This window comes from Tinamus guttatus, unplaced genomic scaffold (genome assembly GCF_059628265.1).
Source record: "Tinamus guttatus ecotype Peru unplaced genomic scaffold, ASM5962826v1 Tinamus_guttatus_pri_ptg000606l, whole genome shotgun sequence".
In the NCBI taxonomy this organism is placed as follows: Eukaryota; Metazoa; Chordata; class Aves; order Tinamiformes; family Tinamidae; genus Tinamus; species Tinamus guttatus.
The window spans coordinates 14,632-36,754 of NW_028289140.1; the positions used below are offsets into that span (position 1 = coordinate 14,632).

Sequence of the window (22,123 nt, forward strand, 5' to 3'; positions counted from 1 at the left end):
CTTTGTCCATTAATATGCTACAATTAGGGTACAATGATATTTCTATAAACTAAGTTTTCTTTTGGTCATGAGTGTTTTGCCATCTCAAAATTTTTGGACCTGTATAGGATTTACAGAGGCACATATACAGAAAGAGTTTTAAACAAATGCCTTTTTAAAACTCCAGTAAAGTTTGTGTTTGGTACCAATCTTAAACTAAAATTTCTTTTAATAGACATCTTACCAAATGAGTTCCCTCACATGATACATGCGCTGTTTTAAGAAATGTTCTTGAAAGTAACATACAATCATTGGGAGAAACTGCCAGATCCTCTGCTGTTGGAAACCTCATGCAATCCCACTAGAGCCAGTGGAATTACGCACAGATTAAGCAGCACTGAATTTGGCCTCTCCTTCTATTATAAAATGCAGTTTATCTTCCAGGAGGATGTGGTACACAGGCTGACAAATATAGATAAAACAGGGCTGGAATAACCCTTGGAGACAACCCTGGCAGAGGGGGAGAGGAGTGTCAGTTAATGTTTGGGAAATATCATACCATTGAGATTTCCGCAAATCCAGTTGGATTGACTCGTTTTAGGAAGAAGTCCAGAAGTGTCACACTAGTGAGTGTGAGCTGCATCCCAGGAGAGTGGCAGAATCCCCCTAACTCACACCACACAGAGGAGATGATTTGCCCAGGAAAGGCATCATCCAACAGACATTCCCTCTACCCCCATCTGATCCCATGTCTGGACCAAAATATGAGTAAAGTCAGGATATAGCACGGATAAAGCCAGAAGCAACCTAGGAGAGGCCAGAGGGGGCCGGAAGCAATTAGACTGAACCACCCACGCTTAGTGTAGATACAGAGGTCACCTAAGAGGATAAATTTGGCAAGCACTGAGCAAGACACTTACATAACCTGTTTTCATCGTACAAAACCTCAATGGGGAAACCAAAACTATTTCAGAGAAGGTTTAAACTAGCCCCATTCTATGAAGGTTTTACAAACCACTAAGTGCTTGTGATTTATGTTGCTGTCCTTGCTCCGGTGAGCAGCACCTATGCTAAAAGAAGTGCTTGGAGAAGCAACATATTTGCTTTGCATGTGCTCAATATCTTTTGGCTTGCAGATCTGGATGAGAGCAAGAGGCTGGGAGCCCTGCGGGGAGCGGTGCCGCAGGCGCTCTTTCCATGGAGGATGTTAAGTTTCTCATCTGTGTTGTATTATCTAGGCTCGGCCTGCTGAGATGGTTTAATTTGCCGACTTAGGGGTGGGTAACTTTTGTCTCCATCAAATATCACTGAACTTGTAATGAATAATTCTCCATGAAACATTCAATGTGGTTGAAGCTGGAGAAAGAAGCCCTGCACGCATTTTACGGCCTTTCATATTAAACTTCAGAATAAAATTTAAGTGTTTCGGCTACCATGGAAAGGGGATTGTCTGCTGCTATGAGCAGGGATTGCATCTTGGAAGTGATGCTCTGTGCAGCAGTGTAGGGGCTTGGGTGGCCGCGAGGTGGAGTGATGTCCTCGTCCGCTCCTTGTGGAAATCCTGATTCTTTTCATGCTGTTAGTTACCTTGGAGTACTATCGGGTAAAAGAATAGAAAGAATCCTTTCCTTTTTTACACAGCTTATTTTCAAATTTTTTGAGAAATTGTGGGTACCTAATTACATATTAATTCCTGAAATTGATTTTTTTTTTGTGCCATGTATATTCAGTATGAAAATTGCTGTTTTGCAAATAATAAAAGTTTATTTCCAAAGCCTTGAATGTCCAGCACAATTAGTTATTGTGAATGCTTTGGATATTTACTCTGTCAGGAAACCTGAACTATCCAGAGAAAATGTTAACTAAAAAGCTTACTTGCAAGGGGATGATTTACATTATACCTTTTTCCTTAATGACTCTCAAACACTCATAAGGAAAATAAAACATTTGAAAACTATAAGGAATAATTAAAGTCAACGGGGTGTCTCTAGCTACATATTTTCAGTGTAAAAGCAAAATTATATACATTTTTTTTGCCATTCAGTAGGATTTGAAGCACTCAGTGCTGTGTATGTTCAGACATTAATAGAAGAACCAATGGTAAGATATCATTTATTTAAAAAGTTTCTTTTTTTTTCCCTAAAGTACAGGTTATTTTCTTTCTCCCTTCTTTTTTTTTTTTTTTTTTTTTTTGAAAATGCCATATCCGTATTTAATCTGAAGTATTCTAAATGCTGCAATTTAACTGCGATGTAGGCAAAAACTTTAAAATCTTTTATACACAACACTCACACTTTGAAACCAATAGCGAAAAGCAGGAACATCTCCTTACTCTCTCCTTTTACATCACACTTTGCTTTCATAACAACAACAAAAAAATCTGATCACAGTCCTGAGACATTCAACTTACTGCAGGAGAGCGGAATTCAAGTGTTAACTCACCTTAAGTGAGTGATTGGACTAAATAATTCTTAAAAGGACACTGGAATTCCCAGGCACACCTCATCTGCAAGCCTGACTGCTCACTGGTGCTAATCAGCCAACCTAGGGCCACCCGCGTTTCCTTTTTACACAACTTGAGTCCACAAAACTATCAATTTTGGCTTTGACTGCATTACATTTCCACGGATTTCCTCTCTGCAAGAGATTAAATTCCCAGAAGACCCGTTGGCCCAGTATCTTTAGCACCCATTAGCAACATACCTTTATCTCCTTTGGTGCATGTCTTTCCGTCATCCTCCCGGGTATAGCCTTCATGACACTCACACCTGTAGCTGCCCACGGTGTTGACACAGATCTGAGAGCAGAGGGTCCCATTGCTTGTGGCACACTCATCAATATCTGGAGGAAAAAGTGTTCAACATGTCCTAAAGTCAGCAGGTCAGACCTCAAATAAAACAAATAATTCCCCACGAAATGTGCAACGTGCAACATTAAAGCTGGAGAAAGAGGCCCTGCATACATTTTGCCTTAGATAAACTTAACATGCACCTCTACTCACCCAAGCAATAAGGCTTCTCTCTATTTCTGTGCCTCTCACGATCATAGCGGTACCCAGGATAGCAGGTGCATAAGACACGTCCAAAGTTATCTGTGCACTGCTGTTCACAAGGAGCTTCTGCACAGACATCGTAGTCTACAGAGAGAAAGATAGGATTAGGAAAATACCAATAGCAGCACTTTGATAGCAAACATTTAACTGCTGTCCTTTTTAATTAATAAAGTCTTATTGCATTATTTCTGAGGATTGAAGAAGCCTAGAAAATATTCATGAAACAAATGTGATGTATTACGGCAAAAGCGCAGTTGTGAATTACAGCCTTACGATAGTTGAACTGTTTCTTAAAGTTGGACTTTTAAAAACAGGCACTTTCCCAGTTTGCAGAATTTAGGAATTATTCTCACAGAAATATTAAACTACATAAAAGCTATTTGCTGTTTTCTTCTACAAATGTTTGAGTGCTGATAGCAACATTTACTATGCAAAATACTGGGAAACACTGTGAGGATAACTGCCAAATTCAGGCAGATATTATCTCATATGGGAAAATTAGACAAAACCATACAGTAACTGTTCAAGAACAGCTATAACCCTTCTAGAAAAGAACACATTGTTATAAAACCCCCATCACTTTTAATATTAGTGATGTGAAAATTAGGATATGACAAGTCACTGGCCAAGCTTGTCACTGGAATCACAACAGATGCTCTGAAGTCTCATCTCACAACCAGGAAGGCGAATCTGTTTCTGATCTCACTGTTATAGAGCAACAGAGCTGGAGTCCAGGGAATAAACCCAGGGTGAAGCAGAGTCTGGGACCATGGGACTGAGCAGGCGTGAAGGACTCGTGTGGCCTAGCGCTTCCCCATCACTGAGAAGCCCAGCTGCAGAGCCACTGATCCAAGCAAGCACTATGAGGAGCACCAGTGATGCATGGAGAGGCAGCACAGGACCACAGCGCCTTGATCAAGGTCATGCAGCGCCATGGTGACTGCTTGCAGGGAGAAGAAAGGCAATACAGTAATGTCCAGTCTCAAAACCACCTCAGGTCCCTGAAGTTCAGATTTTAGGCCAGATCAAGTAGCAGTTTCTGTGACTGTGTCACAGGAACATTATCATTTACCCAGTAATTCATTCTGTTGGTCACTGTTGCATGCGACTTTCCAATGCAGCGTTCTGGAGGGCCACTGAAGAAATAGTTTATTCCTGTTCCAAATCAGACAGGTCTAAACCAAATGTAAGTGTTTCCACTAAATTTTCAACAATGTAATGTATTTGCATATGCACAGTATAAAATAATTAAAGCCCAAACTCCTTATTGACTCACACTAATGAGGAGCAGACTTTTCTGGGAACAATAAATTTTCCAAACAATTATAACGAGCTAAAAGATGGTAAAGTGAGTGAAACCACATTGGCTGTGTGAGTTATATAGAGCACATCTGTAGCTCTGGAGGTAGAAGTGACAGTGTGCCAAGGTACAGAAAACTGCCAAGTATGACTTAACAAGCTGCTGTGGTGCCAGTGTGTCACATCAAAGTCCTTTAGACCAAAAAATACCATGGAAATGGTGCCAAGCAATTCCCCCCTTGTGCTTTTTACCTTTTGAATAGCACACATCTTTTATTTCCTTTTTATTTTGCAGCTGCATTGATTTTAACTCTTGAAATCTGTCCTCAACCCTGTGACTGTGCTACCACGATCTCTCACAGTAAAAAGGGTACAAATCTTTGCACAAGCATGGAACAAACCCAGGGCCAATGCCTTCAAACATAGACCACCTGCGGCCAGTTGGGATATTTTCGGTGACACTTTAAGCTCCTGCTCCATTTGGCACTACTAAATATTCGCAATTACAAAGGATTTGTGGTGTTTTTCCTGGGCACAAGTACAAGTTTCATTTCCCACCAAAATAAAATCAGGCTATTGAAGATAATGGCCCTTACGCAGTAGAATTCGAGCGTTTGGCGCTGTTCAGATGAGGGCACAAACCCTTCTTGCACATGAGCGGTGGAGGCCTGGAAAGACCACACAGACAGGGCACAGACATCTGGAAGGGATGTTAATATGCCCCCTCCTGAGCCAAAGATGCCTGCTTCTTACCTAGTGCTGATATTGAATTTGGTCTTTGCCGTGTTCAACCTATTCAGAAGAGAGGCGAAGGGAGCTGCGTCCTCCCTGCGCTTACATGTGCAGATGTGTTCTAACAGAGTCATAAAAACAGTGCTGGAAGGGACCTTCTCCCACCACAAGCAGGATTCCTATTATGCATTCATATAGCCTATACTCAGAAAAACCTCAGGGTTGGGAGACATACCACCACCATTCAGGCTATTCCAGGGATTAAATATACTTGCAGAGAGAAAGCTTTTTACTACCATCTAATCTAAATTCCCCTTAGAGCTATTGAAGCTCATTATTTTTGCCCTCTTACTCTTGGCCATGAAGAACAGTTTACTTCCCCTCTTGCAGCAGGGTTTTACAAACTTGAAAACTGTTATCACATTTCCCTCTGTCTTCTTCTAGCTAGACTAAACAACCCAGCTCTTTTTAATCTTTTCGCTTTTGCCATATTTCATGTAACTACTTTTCAAATACGACCTATGCATTCACCTTAGGAAGACCTCTATCAAGACCATGGCTTGTCAAAACACCACTTGAAAGGGTCTCAAAAGCTGTACCAAAGCAAAGCCATACAACAGTTCTTTCCTCCTCACAACATACATTAGTCTTTTCTGCTACAAAGCCCTATCATTCCATTACAAAAACACATAACATGTATTTGTAGGTTCTTTGACTTGTGGTTAGCTTACCTAGAGTAGGATATATTTTCAGATGTAGCCTCTTCTTTACCAAAAGACTTGGTCTACATACTCAAAATATAACCTTTGGAATTTAACTACTGCTAGCTCTCCAAGGATTTCCACAGTTCCCTGCTCCATTCCTTTTTGCTCTCTACCAGTTTCCCTCTTCCACATTTATCAGTGTAAAAATATTCATCTCTGAAACAATATTAGAGGCATGGGATGTGCTAAGCTCAGAGCATTTTATTCTATGGCAGGCTAGGGATGACCTTCAGATGGTCTATGAAGAGCCATAAGACATTCTCTGGAGGCCTCAACACCCAGCACAGGTTATAGCAGAGCCAGTAGAGTTGTGATTAGATTAGGAAAGCTTGAATATAGATGCTCACACAGGCCTTGGCTAACTTGGACGTCGTATCCACCATCCACAAGATATTGCCCTAAAAGGGGTGATACTGAGGAACAGAGGAAGTCTGTGCTTGAGCAGAGAATTGCATTAAGTTCTCCCTAAATTCCATACTAAACTGAACCATTCTTCTTCCCAGCCCACCAAATTGTACATAAACAAACCAATATTTGCACTTTAAAAGAGAAACCAGGATTCCATGTCTGACAATGATAGAGATGGTGGACAGATTTCAGATCATTTGTTGTAATTTTTTTTTTCACACAGAAACAGCGAAAGATCCTGGAAATGTTAATTGTCCCAAGTACTTCCAGGTGGTCGTTTCCACACAGTCATGGAATCAACCCAGATCATAGTAGCTGTGGGCATGCCCTGGAGCTGTGTGTCTCCAGAGCTTTGATCCCAGGCAGCAAGAATCTCTCAGGAGGTGAACTTATGGCTAGGACAAAAATGTGCAAAAGGTGCAGCAAATCCTGGCTGTAGTGCATCTCCTCTCTGTGCAACAAAAGAGTCTAAGGAGGCATATTCCTTCCACCTGCAAGCTCCCCGCCTGCCAGCCCAATCTATGAAATGTAGTTTGAGGATGAATCGAAGTCACACAGCAAGGATCAGCTGTTCCAAACTGAGAAAATATGAAAACCAGAAGCAGAGTAACAAATGACTTCACATTTAGCTTTGAATGAACACTGCAACACTGCAAGTTGCACCAAAAAAAAGAAGTTTCTGAAATAGCACTAGCAAAGAAAGAACCTGTACAATTAGTGTTTCTCTGCCATAGAGAACTTTGGTGTGAATTAATCAAAAAACAGAGCACCTAAGTAATGAGCCAGTGGTAGGGAGGCTGCTCTCCAGAACAGTTGCTTCAGACTCCATTGGTCTGTGTTTTACCCTTGAAGCTGGAAGATGGGACCTGGTTGGAGCTGCCAGTCTCCAATACAAAGAGGAGGGCACCATCCAGAGGGAAGGACAAGAAGCTCTCTTTACGCCTCTGTATCTGGTCAAGTGGAACAGGAAGAGACACTACAGAATGACATCACGGACACAAAGCACACTTCACTCGGTTTTCCTGAGGATCATTGCCCCCACCTCTTGCAGCTGAACATCAAGGAGAGGAGGTGTGTGCAAAACAAAGAGAAAGGCAGAACCTGGGTGTAGGATTCAGTTCACTGGGCTATGCTGTTGCTCTTCAAGGACAGATGAGAAACAGCAGGAGAGAAACCGAAGGTGCTCATGGACAAAGACTCAGCTCTTGAGGGAATGGGTCTGTTTAAATAACAGCTGTCAGCAGAGGAGATCAGTGTCTTCCTGGGGCAGCTGTGATAGAGTGGAAAAAGGAGGGTCTATCCCTCTACCAATCTTCCTCCTTGCATCCACTGCTAAATCACAAGGAAGACAGGGCTGGAACTACTCCTCTACATTCCGACTTGCCAGTACTATATTAAAAGGTGCAGATGTGCTCTAATAATCTCACATCTGCGGCATACTTATGTGCTTGTGACGAGATATGCATTTTGTACAGCCACTCTGTCAAGATGACCCCAAAACAATGTGTGAAGAGCCAAGTGATATATTGTAATGGAGTAAGTGAAATCAGCCCTTCCCTGAATCACTTTTCTAGGCCCTACACCAAAGGCCCAGATTGTCTCAGATGTTATAGCAACTGCTATGGCTTGTGAAATTCAAGGCAAAATACAGGCTGAGCTGAAGAAAAGGGGAGTGGAGATAAAAACGGAAAGAAGCCACAGACAACAGAGAAATTCAATTAATGGCAGAAACTCTCAGATTACAGAGATCCAATTAATAGACATGATTAACTGAAGTCAGCGGGTATATAATAAAAGCAGCTCTCATAATTGTCTAAAACGTCAAGAGATAAAAATTAGAAGCCGGCAATAATTTATTGACATGGCCTTAATTTTGTTTTTGTTCCTATTACTTCTTCTGCTGTATCCATTATATTTAGTGAATATCAGCATATAAAAATGTTACACTCAATAAGAAAGTTGGAAGCCAGACTGTAGAGATTCTGGCTTCTCTCCACTTTGAAAGGATTCAGAGTTTCTGCCTTCAACACAAATAGTGACCTTGCACAGTACAGTGTAATATTCTGCTCCAAGTGTCCCTCTCACACTGAAGCTGTAATCTCACTCCCCAGATACTGAGACAGACTCACTGCAAAACCACAGGAAGTCCTTGTAAGCACCAGCTGCACCCAAACCATACCCAGCTCGTAAAGGAAGCAGCTAAAATGCAATTCTCATTTTGAGATGATTTGTTCTGTAACTGGTCTGCTAGTGCTTCCAGTCTGTAGCAAGAATGCTCATATAAAAGAAAACAGCAGCAGATTCAATGCTGGGGAGAGCCTGTTGACCAGAAATTACAACCTCCAAAACAGCTGACCCTCTCAAACATGTTACTCTGTCACTTTTCATTTTAGGACATTGCCATTGTGAACTAGGAAAACTCTCAGATCAATTTCCCATATACCATCAAACAGAAGGGTGCGGGACCATAAACTATTTTTTAAAATCTGCTTCCCTAAGGAAACATGGCTTATTTGCTTATAGTATTTGATAATTTGCTGTTGTCTGATGGTTCCTATTCTCCAACAGCTTCAGAGCCTCTCAATCAGCTGATTTCATCCAAACTGGACAAAGTAGTAGGCACGATTAGGTTACATAGCTACAGCTCATAGACAGTCATCTGCTGGGTAGAGAGGGACCCTTGGTGATGCCTGCACCAAGGGAAAGGTAGGCAGCCTGTCTCTGTAGTGGACACCAGACAGCCTGGTGGCACAGGACACCTTTGCAACTTTGTAGGTGGTTTGACATCTATGTAAGAAACTGAAGCTGTAGGAGAAGGATTTCTGTACAAGGCATTCATGTGAGTAATTCTGATCCAAATCAACCAACACTGCTGGAACCTTCCTGGGCTTTGCCTGGGTCAGGCCCTTGAAACACATCTTAGCCACAGGGTCACGCAGCATATGTTGGGAGTCTCAGCTTCACCTGCAAACCCTCCTACTCTTCTCTAAGAGAGATCTTGTTACAGGAACCACTGAGCACTAGTACCAAAACACCGTCTTTATAAATGGCAAGGGCAATTCTTCAGAACATTTCCTTTTCTCTACAGTACGAACTGCCCCAAGTAATTCCTAGTATCTTCCCGCTCGCTGGTGAATGGGAGCCCATGTCCACAAAAGGGCCGTGCCCAGCGACAAGAAAGGCAGCGGAAGACAGGGACGCCAACTAGTGATGCTTGTCCCCTTGCTGATGTCCTCAGGAAATAGGTAATTAAAAGCTCAACTAACTCACCTAATCATTGACCCCTCCCCATTATTTATAAGCCAAATCACTTGTGGTGGAACCAGGATCTATGCAGTTCTTTCTGCTTCTTATTCCATAGCCTTGTTAGTGTACATCCCAATGAAAGTCTAACACCCCTTCTGTAGCTTATCTTGGGTTCTTCCCAGAGCCTGAGTACTGATATTCATACAACACTGTGAAAGCCATCAGTCAGGAAACATGTGCTTCTGGATGCACAGATGGCTTCTGCGCACACGGCCAACAGCAGAATGTGGCCCAACATTTGCACCAGCTCATGTTACAAGATCTGTGCAGCCAGATATATTTAGGGAGGATCAAGGCCTGGCATGCTAAGTGAAAATTTTGGAAGACACTGATTTTTTATTTGCTTGACAATTTCTTGGAGACAGTTCCCCCACTGACACATGAGGTACAGCTGAGTCTGCGGTTAAATCAGGAGGCTCTTCCAACTTGGCTGTGCAGATAAGAGGGCAAACAGGAAAAGACAAATGCACCAGGACACAAAGGGTAAGAACAGTGAAAACACATACCTTCAGGGATGCACTGTCCAAGAACAAACTTATAACCCTTACAGCATTTTTTCCTGAAAAACAATAAATAAATAAATAAATAAATACATTCTCTGAAGGCTGGTGTCGCCTTTAAAAATAGTCATGAATAGATCATGGTTATGGAGCCAATAAGACCGGTAAGATGACAACTCTTAGCTTATGCTGGAGAAGTATTTCCACATTAAAGAATGCAACACAGAAACCCCTCTCTCAATCCATGCGTTCTCTAATGCCGCTACACCACTGCCCATGTGCTGGACAGAGGATTACCAACACAAGCGCTCCCCATGGAAAGCCTCCCTCACCCTGCTGTACTATCCCCTGTTTAAGTGTAAAATCAAGGCTCACTCTTCCCCCAACATCTGCAGCTGCCTGTTCCTCCAGCCGGGACACTTGGGATATTCTGAGACTCTCAGATGCACTGATCCTGCAGAGATGAACGCATGTTTATTTGCAGGAAAGATGCCAGCAAATGGTTAACTCTTTTTTTTCTTTTTTTTTTTTTAATAAAAAGAATATTCCAACAATTCAGGGAGAGTATGAAGAATCCAGAGAACAAAATCACAGTAACACAATAACATGTTGTTTTCCTCAGACAAGATTATTTTGGATGTCTGGATAGCAGTTAAAAACACAAGAAGCTAAGGAAGGGCCCCTCGCTGTAATTTTTACTGATCAGTCATTTTTGGCCAGTTGGCTTTTGAGTGTCTGACTGGAGACATTTTAAATGGTAGCATGGGCAGCCACCTGAGGCTACACAGAGCTCTTGGGGAGCATGGGCTAAGTACCTCAACACTGAGCCAGTCAAAATTAAACATGATTTTTGAAAATCCTGCCTCTCCATTTTGAAAGGACACAGCACACCTCAGTGCTGTCCATGCACACAACCCAGGTCATAATTTTCATGATAAACTGAAGGGTGTTTTCAAACATCTGTCATAACAATGTAAACTTACAGAAAAGGGTAAATCTCAGCTAGAAGGACACACAAGATAAATATTATTATTAATTTCTCATATTTTAATAAACCTGGAAGGTGATAAGTGCAACGCATTGAGCATTTCAGCTGCAGAAAGGGAGTATTTTACATAGACAAAGGAACAAAACTATAATGGAGATTCTGTAAGACTAGAGCTTTTTTATGTTTTCTACTATATGAAAAGAAGTCTGAGTGCATTTTTTGTTATTGCTAGGCTGTAAGGACATTTAAGAGCTCCGTTATATCTGCTCGCTTGCTTTTGGGTCAGGAAACTGCAGTAAGCCACCAGGATTCCCAGTGGGGCTGAGCATTCTTGATGGACGGCTCCTGTCCTCATCACCCTGCACTCGTCAGCTACTCGCTGCAGGCGCCGAGTGACCTTTTGAAAGGTCCCAAGGTGGCAGCTACCAGAACTACTGCAAAAAAGAAAAAAAAAGCAGACTGCCGTTCAGTGTGCTATTTGATCAGATCTACATGGCTTTAGGAAGAAAAAGCTGTGTATTTTAGAGAGTCAGAAATTTTCACCTCTTGTGGACATGCTGAAATCTCTGCAAAGCTAAGAAATCATCAATTTGGTCTTACCCTTTAATTCAATAACTGACACAGAAGAGTGCTAAAGCCATGCAAGTCAATGACACAAGGCTTCCTTAGACAGTCCACAGCCCGTCACAAATCATCATTATGTTGAATTTAAAGCAACTATCAGTTGCAACTGACCGCTTAAAACAAACAATGCATTATTCCAAACTATGTAAAAACAAACTTTGCCTGCATTTTTTCCCACTTCCAGAGATTAGCTGGAATATAAATTATATTTAATGAAGCTTGAGCATTTGAAGAGGAAGCCTTGCTTTGTTATGCAAACAGTGGTCCCTCATTAGACTTTTCTCCAAACACTGCTGTGAAGTTTTATCTGCAAGACAAACAAATGCAGGAGGAAGGAGTTCAAAGGTGCATCAGGGAGGCTGTCCATTTGCTGTGAGCCATACTGATGGCTTTCCAAGAGCACATTCATCTCCTCCTGTCTTCAGAAGCAGGGGGTGGTGGTGGCTATAAGCTGGCGTAAAGGAGCAAGCTGAGCGCAAATCAGAGTAGGGCATCCACTCTGAGATGCTGGTCCACGCAGTTGTGCCAGACCGAACTAACCAGGGAAGGGGAGCAGCAGCATTTATCATTTCTACCCTTTACCCTATAAATTCTCAGCTAATTGTTAGCATTAGGCTTCTTCCAGACAAAAGCTAAGCATCGCACAGGAGTCCATGCGCTCCTTGAGCTGCACCTAGCCACGGGTAAGGCTTGCGTTCCAAGCACCCTTCTCCACTGAAGTCCATTAGTCACTGGTGGCTTTTGGCTGGAGTTGTTGTTTTTTCCTTGCTTAATTGTGATTTTTTGGACTTCTTGGATTCCTCTGATTGCCAAATGCCTTGCCCTGTACATCTGCTTCTGCACAGATGGCCTGCCTAGGACATGTCTTCTGCTGAAAGAGCAGAGTGGTGGCTCCCCATATCACAGGGCATGAGGGAAGTCTTCACGCAGGGACTGCCTCACTGGCCTTGGCAAACACCCAGCTAGTCTTATACCCTGTTCGTATTACTGAGGAACAGCATGTGATCTAGAGAAAAACACTCTAGGGTCTGAAAATCTGCCACATACTGAGTTACAACTATTAAATATTGCACTGACATCCTGAAGCACAGTTTAGTATATCCTTCTAATTGAAACACCTGGATATTCTTGCTACCCCAGCTCTCCAAACCCTTTCTGAAACTCCTAACTTCAATGACATCTTGAGGCAGTGAGTTCCACAGGTGAATTAGATGCTTTTGAAAATTTTTTGAGTCTCCTTTTAGATTTTATTGAATGTTCCCAGGGCAAGGAGTTTCAGAAATATTGTAATACCTCTCCTCAACATTTTTTTTTCACATCATGGGAGCTTTAAATCATATCTAATGAAGCAGCACAGAGAAGGGATACATTGCACTCAGGTTTACACTCCAGAAACCAATTTCCCCAGACAATAATTTCACAATTAAAGATTACAGAACTCTGTTTTAGGGCACTCTGTACTTCACAGTAAGCTTCAGACAGCAGCTTGATTTTGCCAAGGGAGTGATACTTCAGAGTTAAGGCACAGGAAATAAAATACTATAGTACCCATTTCCTTGAACTTTGCAATTCAACCCTGTGTTGCCTACATTTTTTTAGCCTTATACATTCCGGGAAAGAAATCTATCAAAATGATAGACACATCAGTTGATCATTAGCAAAGGCATTTTAATAGCAATACTTATTTCAAACATCCAGCTCCAGGGTGACATGTCTAATCAATGTTGCACAGCAGCAATCTCATTAAACATAAATGAGAGGTAACAGGAGGTCTCCACTGATAATTTTAATGACTGAATAACTTTCAGCAAGACAGTTGCTAGGCAGGTGTACATATGAGCATGCATCAAACATTGTAAATAACGCACAGTTGGGCAGGAAGCTCCACCACTAAAATGTGGAAAGTAATTCATTATAATTAAATCTGGTTTTCAGAAGGAACAGCTTTTAGCAGACCTATCTGTTATAGCCTTTAATAGGGAGGACTAGCTTTTAAAATACTAGAGCCACATGGCAACTTCTGGTTCTTATGCAGTCTTCACTCAGGCGAGTACACAAGTGCAAGAGAAGCTGAAAGGGGATTAACTGCTCCCCTCTGCTGCCAAGGTTGAGGCTGTCCTGGATCACTGAATGTTAGAAGATGGGAATCAGGGTCAAAAGTTTGATAGCTATAAATTTTTTGACACATCCATGACTAGGCAATAGCTGAGCAGCAGCAATGAGGATCTACCTCCATCACAGGCTTCTTTGGACCATTGCCTTGCAGACCATGTGGGAAGCTTTTCTGAGCATCCTCATGGACCATAGACCAAAGGTCCCCCTTGATGCCTGACACAAAGTGTATCAAGACAGTTGCCTCTCAGCAGCATGTCACCAAGCTGTAGCTATTTAATAGCATCACCCCAGACAGGCAGGATGAAAGGAATGTGGCTTAATTAAGCCACACTTTATTAAGTTAGCTTATCTGGGAACTATCAGCAGTAACTCATCCAATGTGGCTCCTGATGATTTTTCCCTTAATTGTTTCCACCTGGTGAATGGCTGCTGTCCCTCAGCTACCTCCTGGCCTGCTGTCGGGACACCACTGCCCGTCTGTTCCACAGCTGGAGGAAGGGCACTGAGCTTGCTCATTTTTTTCAGAGTCTTCAGAGTGTGCTTTCCCTCCCTTCCAGTCCACAGTACCAATGTCGTACTGGTACCAATGGACAAAAAATGAACAGCTCTCCCCAGCCTCTAGTTGTCAACCTATCCCAGGCAAACCTCCTAGGCAGTTTGGGAGAAGGACAGGAGGAGGCTGGTTATGGTAATTGTGCCATGCAGGGGCTGTTGTGCCACAGAGCACATCAGAATGAAGCATCAGGGGTATCCTGAGCTGAGAAAATGCTTCTGTGGATGAAGGGAGTGATTCAGGGTCCTACCAGAGCTGAGACACTTTGGGAATGTGAATAATAATAGGATAAAATTTTAACTGAGATTTATTCTGTATCTGTAAGCAGTAACACAGAAGTGCATGGCACTTGTTGACAGCTGGCTCAGGGCAACTTGATGTGTTATACATTTTTTTGATATCTCAGGCCAAAGAGACTCCAAAGCTCTACCATGGCATTTGTGTTGCAGATGATACATAATAGTCAATTAATTACTGGAAAAAAAGAAAAGAGAAGGGAAGAGGAAGAGAAGTGGAAGGGGGAAATGCAGAGGAAGGGACAAGGGAAAAGGAAGGGGAATGGAAGAGATGGAAAAAGAAAGTGGGAAAGGAGAAGAACTAAAGAAGAGGGGAAGAAGAAAAGTTTTATGCTCGCTTCCAATGAACATTATATGTTAAGGACACTCTTTGAGCTTGCTGAAAATGTCAACAGTACAAACAGAAGAATCAACACCAGGAGATATTTGTCTTCTAGGAGCAAAGCAGGCACAGCAATCACTACATTGACTCAAAAAACGAGTTCTTATATAAACTATTATCTTTTCTTTACCCTGCATGGGATGGCGTTACTGGAAGTAGCAACTCAGTATGGGGTAATAAGAGCCATTTGGTATTTTATGTGGGTTTAGATATACCATGGCTGTTGTCCCAGGCTGTGAGAAAATAATGACAAGGCAGGAGAGCAGCTAATGAAAATTAAATACCACTTATCTAGCTCATGCATTGCAGAACCACATCAAGGAAGCATGGGGTAGTCAACCACTGGCACTTTGTACAACAGCAAACCAAAACCAAGAAAGTCTACCCTATGAGAAACCAGTGCTAGCAGAGAAGGTCAGTATTTCACTAAAAAACTGAAACAGAAAATACTCCACTTGCAACTGTCAAAATCCTAAGAACACCACAGAATGTTTCTTTTTTTTTTCCAATGACAAGCTAACGTTTTCATGGAAAGTCAACACTTCTCTTGACAAATGCATTTAATCATTTGAGGAAAGGTAGATTTTTTTTTTAACTAGACTTCTTCAGACAATAGCATAACATGAGCTCATGTGAGTCTGTGCTGTGTCTTCAAGACCCAAGTCAGCAAACTTGCGGCTTTGCTGTGTTTAACTACACAGAGGACTCCTTGTTAGGATGGTGGGTTATTGTGTCTAGCCTGTGTTTTTCTTTGATCATCCTGAATTGCAGAAATTTGCCGTGCAGCAAAAATGCAAATGTAAAATACAGTAATTATCTTGCAAACATTGATTAGCCAATCATGAAAGTGAAGCAGCAAGGTACTTTAAAAGAAATCCTTGTGTTTTTTCTTTTCATAATACATATAAAACACAAAGGAGAGCCAGGTCTGTCTGCCAAAACATGCAGAGACATGGCCCATCTGTAGCACAATGTGTTAATGAAGTAGCGCAGTAGCTGTGCAAAGTTTAGCTGTAATTCACAGAGAGAAGATTTATAGCAACATGGTCTAAAACTGAGGCAATGCACTTTATTTTTGTTTTCTTTTCTGTGGGATACATACCAAAATCTTGAGTAAGAGAGGATAGCCTCCCTGTAGACAGTCACTCAATATACACTTTGCCATGACTTCCAGACTTGGGTTTTTTTCCACAGTTGTGTAAAGAGATGATTTATGATTATGATCACGTTGGGTGTAACTCATCAAGGTCCAAGCCCTACCACTTCCCATCACTGTCCATGGCTGAGGGTGAATGACACAGCACAGGGTGCATGTCTGCATGGCTTTTACTATGCAGCAGCACCACAGTAGGTATATGTGCAGGGTTTTTTTCTGTTAACTGACTGAATAAAGCTGGGAAAAAAAGGAGGACCTACTGGAGCAACAACAGAGACCTACCCTTTACCAGCAAAGCTGGAACTCAGACCTCCAAAAGCAAATCATTGCAACCAATTACTTTTTTTTTTTCTGAAAGCTGGATTTTCAGTGACTAATGGTTTGCCTGATTCTAGGTCATGCTTCTCATCAGCTACTTCAGTCAAACAAATTTACCTTATTTTTCTTCTTTTTTAAAAGAAGCTTTGCTATATGCTCTTTTGCTCATTTCCAGTTATTAACATGAATCACAGAATCATAGAATCATAGAATGCTTAAGGTTGGAAGGAACCTATAGAGCTCATCTAGTCCACCCTCCTGCATAGGAGAAACAAAATCCAGTTCCAGTTATTGATGATGGGGAGCTTTTGACAAGATTCACAATTCCTAGACTCCTCTGCTGTGAACATATGACAGGGACTAGATCGTCCCCTGGTAAAAGCAGCCTACGTCTATTGACTTTGGTAGACTCATGCCAGTTCATACTAATAAGGGTCAGATGATGATTTTGAAAGCTCTCTCATATGCTGTTCTGCTGCTCTTTTATTATAATACATGATTAACTAACTCTCCCTCTCTTAGCTGTTCAAGGCACTGTTTTGTCTCATCTTTTCATGGTGCTGGAATAGAAATTGTGGTTCCTTTGTCTCAGAGAGTACCAGGGACCTTCCAAACTGCTGACATGATTTGCAGCTAGTGCATAACTCAATATTTGTGATTGTGTGAAAGAAGCAGGGCACACATTTCTCTATAAAGGAGCAACAAAATATAAGCAGATTCAAAAGGTATAGGAAAGGGTATGTAAACCAAGCAGGAGTGGAGGGAAGGATAAAGGGCTGTTAGAAATATGTCTAGAGCCCTTTTGCAGCTGGCTCTGAGCTTCAGGAGAGCCACACACTAGGACTGTTTTAGCCTTTGGAATGCAGGAGAAGAGGTGGGTATGTAGCAAACGCTGCAGGCATCCTGCAGCCTGGAGAAGAGCAGAGTTCCTGAGCTTTCCTCCCTAGAACAGGAGCAGCCAGAAGAGCAGCTGGAACTGGGCTTTTTGGGTCTGTTCTGGACAAAATACAAACTATGACAGGTGCTTCCTGTGATCCTTCCTCTGATCCATAATGAAAGATATCCGCTGTGTTGGGATTTCTATTTGAAATTGTAGACATTAGGGCTCTGAGGCAAGCCATAAGGCTGTGCTGCAGGGTCAGGATCGACTTGGGCCACTGGTGCTACCCAGCTGCAAAATCATCTTGTTATGCAGGACATAAAGTATCACTCAATTTCAGAAAGGCAACAAAATCATCCCTTCAGTGCCTGCAAAAGCCTTTTTATGTGCATGAAAACATCTTCAGAATCTCATATATGACTTCTTCCACGTTGGACTGTAATTTCTTCTCTTCTGTCTTAGAGTTTGATTTTTTTTAATGCGAGGGAATGTACATATGGTTTATTGTTAGACAGCATGTCAAAAAAAAGGCAGAATGATTGAATAAAGGACTTCTCACTGTTCTCATCTGCTTAGACTCAGTTTTATATACATGTTGTCAGCTTTGTCTTGCTCTTTTTATATTATAGCTTTCTTTTATTCTTTTGGAGTTGTACCAAGAAAATTATTTTCTTTAGTTACACAGGTGATGTTGCTTTGAATTTAGCTAAATTAAATTGTCAAATGACAGTTGTGAAATTTGGTAGAAAGAAAAAACTGATTTGATACAAAGATGGCACTGTTCGCATTTGCTACATAGTCTAATAAACTGGCAAGGTATGATGCATTCTCCTAAGTATTTTATTTTGTAAAAACAAGTAGCCTTCTGAACCTCATTTGAAATGATCCAATATTCAATCCATGTTTTAAAATAACTCATCCCTTTGAGATTTAAAGTTTTTAAAAAAGAAGAAGTATAAGTCTTTTTTCCATCCTCTCCGACTTCCAGTTAGAGGACTGGGAGCCAACTTGTCTTCCAAGACTGCAAATAGCTTGTCTTACTGACGGCACACATTCAATTATTTATCTAAACAAAGGTGAGCCAGAGTACAGGACTAATCACAGCATATCTGCCCAGTCTCTTGGATTTTTAAACTTCCATGACTCTTCACTTTGAGGCTCCAATTTCCTACCAAATATTCATGATAGATAGAAAGCAATAAATCCCATTTCAGTAACATAAGTAGTGCCAGAGCAGTGCCGTAAGGAGCTCTGCTCGTTTGCTGGCTGCTGTTCTTTTGCTAGGTCGCTGGAGTCAAACAGCAATAAATTGCTGGCAAGCTCTTAGATTTACTGAGTCCAGCCCAATCCAATCCAGTTTATATAGCATCTTTCATCAACAAGATTGCAAAAATGCTGCATAAGCAATGTCTAATAAACTCTTTTTAATAAACAGTGAAAGGCAAGCGCCTTTTATATATCCACACACAGAAAAGCACATCACAGAGACTACGCAAGGAAGTCAGATTTCTAAAGCTAGTTCTCCAAACAGGGCATAAATCTTGATTAACCTTAAGACTCAAGCTAATAACTTGGTTGACATACACTTGGGGATGAAGGGGGCAGTTTCAGCATAAGGGCCTGCTCCTTATCCGTCAGAAATCACTGCCATGAACTTGTATCAAACTCATATCAGACTAATAAACCTAGGTTCAGGATGATGCTTAAGCACGTACTTGATCCAGAGGATGGGCCACAGTTGCACGTTTAGCAAGGGCAAGGTTAGACACTCACTTGTGGCTTAAACAGAAGCTCACTCTGGGTGGGTGTCGTGAAAGCCAGATGCAAAACCCTTTCTGGTTTTGGTGTATTTGGGATTTGGCAAGCGCTCTTGCTCCTTCACTCCTACACCCTAAACTCACACAGGCATATATAACCCATGCTCCTGACTTGAAAGCCATATTTTAGATGTAATAATTTGGGTTTTGATTATAAGAACTTCCTACCGAAAGGGCAACACTTGCCTCAAACCATTGCCAGCACTCCCAGTTCTTTCTCCTTCATCCTCCTCATGGGACAGAGAAAAACAGCATGTCATAGCTGTTATTCAGGTCACCCCAAGCACTTTCAGAGGGCCCTGCAGTACTGCTAGTGTTGCACAAGAAGGTAAAAGCTCAATCTGGACTTTGTGCTTCCTTCAGCACTCACAGATCTTGACCGTGGCCATGGAAAAAAGCCTCCTTGAGTGCTCAGACACTTCTGAAGCCGATCAGAAACTTCAGGAGTAAAATTTCTCCAGTTTGATTTCTAAAATGCATTTGAGCCTGTCCTTCCTTTACATTTTGTTTGGAGGTTTTTAACAAAAAAATAAGCTCTAAAATTAAGGGACAATAATTTCCCACTTCTCCGCCATTGCTAAAGCCAAAAAACCTATGAGCAAATCAGCTGCAATTCAGAAGCTTGTTTCCCCTCTTCAGCAACATACACTTTGTACAGGAAATTGCACTAATTAGCCACTACCTCGCCATTTCAGCATAAGAAAAAGATTGCCATTCGTTTCCTAGACACTCTCTATACACTGTCTACTGACAAGAGGTATTAAATGCTCTCATGTTCAAAGCGCATGCTTTGTAAGAGCGCTGCAAGTATAGTGATCTAATTTTATAGCTCGTGAATCACATAAGGGTACTTAACAGCCACTTATGCCAAAAGATTTTTATGCTCCCAGTACTGGAGTCGTAGGGGCATGACCCTACTTCAACACAGCCAAGGGAATTTTTCAAATCAGGATTTCAGCTATCCTATAAGAAGTAGAAATAAATACTAAAGAAAAAAAAAGCCCTCTAATTTTAGGATCATAGTTTCATAGCATAATTATGGTTGCAAGGCATTTTTAGAAATCTTTGGAGCCAATTCCTTCGTCATTGCATTCCCCCCTTACAGCTAGTCAGAATTTCTCTTGCTGCAACGTGGGACTTTTTTCCCCCTGTGAACCTCTGATCAAGCCTCTGTCTTTTCTGTAACATCCCATCAAGCAAATGGAGACCCCCATTGCATTTGACTCTTAGTGCTCTCTTTTCTCCAGACTGAATAAACCCAGCTCCCCTAAGGCTCTTCTTAAACACAATGTTCTCCACCCTGCCAGGTATCTTAGTTCCAGTTTGTCAGTAAGAACACTAAGCTCTAGGTAATGAGATCAAACAATATCACTCACACATAGTCTTTGAAACAATTAGAGAAACGGAAAACAAACAAACAAAATGTCTGCTGAATTGCAAGGGAATTGGCATTTGGGTTCCATGTCACTGCTTTTTTCCCCCCCCCCTTCTCTCCATTTCCTCAATAAATTTTTCAAAGACAGATTGAAAAAGGTAGGAACTCCTGAATGCTGTATAAACAGGGCTATTTGTCCTGATAATGTTTTTGAACAAAACAGCTGGCCAGCTTTGATCACTATCTAAGCAATGAGGCTAAGTTAAAGTTGTGTTTCTAATATATTTTCAACATCAATAGCGGCAATGGAGTTAACTTCTTAATGTAAACCCTTGGAAATCTCTATAAAGATACTAAAGAAGAAATTATTTCAAGAGTGTTTCGCTGATCCAGATGTCTCTCTCTTTTTTCTCTCCCTTTTATTGTTCCCAGAGAAGACCTTGTAAAAACTGAAACTGCTTATTAAGTATACAGACTTAATGAATTGGACAAGGAAAGAAATAATTCTTAACATAACATGTTCACAAGCCTGATCCATGTTTATTGTCCACAGAGATGATAGGAAAATGCTCTTTATATACAGAGCAGCCTCTGTTAGGACAGAATCTATCTCCATGGACTGCTTCCAGTATGCAGGGAAGAGCTGTTTTTAAAATAGCACAGTATGAAAGTTTGCTGAATTATACAGTGGTACTGTACCACGGCCCTGGCAGAAGGGATTATTATTACAGACGCACATCTGCAGGTTGTTTGTTGCAAGGAAAAGTGGATGGAGTAAATCCCGAAGCAATTCAGTAATTAGGCAAGTATTACTGGAACGAGCTGCTATTTACATGGTGTCACTGGAGCGAACGGTATCTGCCACGGCTGCCGCTGGGATGCTGCGCCGGGGTCTGTGCTCTCCTTCACATCTTTATAGCTGCTTCCGTTTGCTTAAGGCTGTAGTCAATAGCTGATGGGAAGTTCATGAAGTTGCTTTAGATGTGGCAACCTGATTAGATCCTCGCTTTTAATGGTATTTCACTCAGCTGACACAGGATGCGGCTTTGCTCTCCCCATGCATTTCCCATCCTCTTGCTGGAAGATGTTTTTAGCCCTGAACGACCTACTAGGGTCAAAGTCAAGATCTCAATGAGATGCTAAAAGGCCATCAGATGAGTTTACCCCCATTTGACCCCAATGTCCAAGATCCCAGCCGCCTGCTCAACACATTTGGTACTTGCTGCTGGGTTCCAGCAGTGCCACCCCTGGCAGCACAGGCACACAGATGCGACCACATCTGTGCCTTGCAGAGACCATGGACATGATCATCTGCAACAGGCAGCAGCAGTGCTGACTTTTGGGAGGAAACGCACACCCTTCTCCCACTGCTGCTTGCTCAGGTGAACAGCCACCCACTCCCCGATCCGCTTATCTCAAAAGAAAAAAAAAAATCTTCTACCCATTTAAAATAGATCTTTCCTGTGAACACGAAATTGCAAAGTTGCAATCTGCAACATTTGCTGCCTGGGAAGGAAAAAATAGCTGTAGCAATATTAGCCCATTAATCAGAGAAAACAAGCTGTAAAAATTTGGCCTG

The 22,123-nt window shown here is 41.7% G+C and overlaps 1 protein-coding gene across 1 annotated transcript in view; it reads right to left on the minus strand.

Annotated features, from left to right (window-relative positions):
- Positions 1 to 22,123, minus strand: part of LOC104578755 (collagen and calcium-binding EGF domain-containing protein 1) — a 95,931-nt gene that overhangs the window by 11,518 nt on the left and 62,290 nt on the right. Inside the window, exons 3-5 of the mRNA XM_010226324.2 lie at positions 10,047 to 10,099; positions 2,981 to 3,115; positions 2,683 to 2,820 (exon numbers count right to left, since the gene is read on the minus strand). Coding sequence (XP_010224626.2) covers positions 2,683 to 2,820; positions 2,981 to 3,115; positions 10,047 to 10,099 — 326 coding nt within the window. The remainder of the gene's footprint in view (positions 1 to 2,682; positions 2,821 to 2,980; positions 3,116 to 10,046; positions 10,100 to 22,123) is intronic.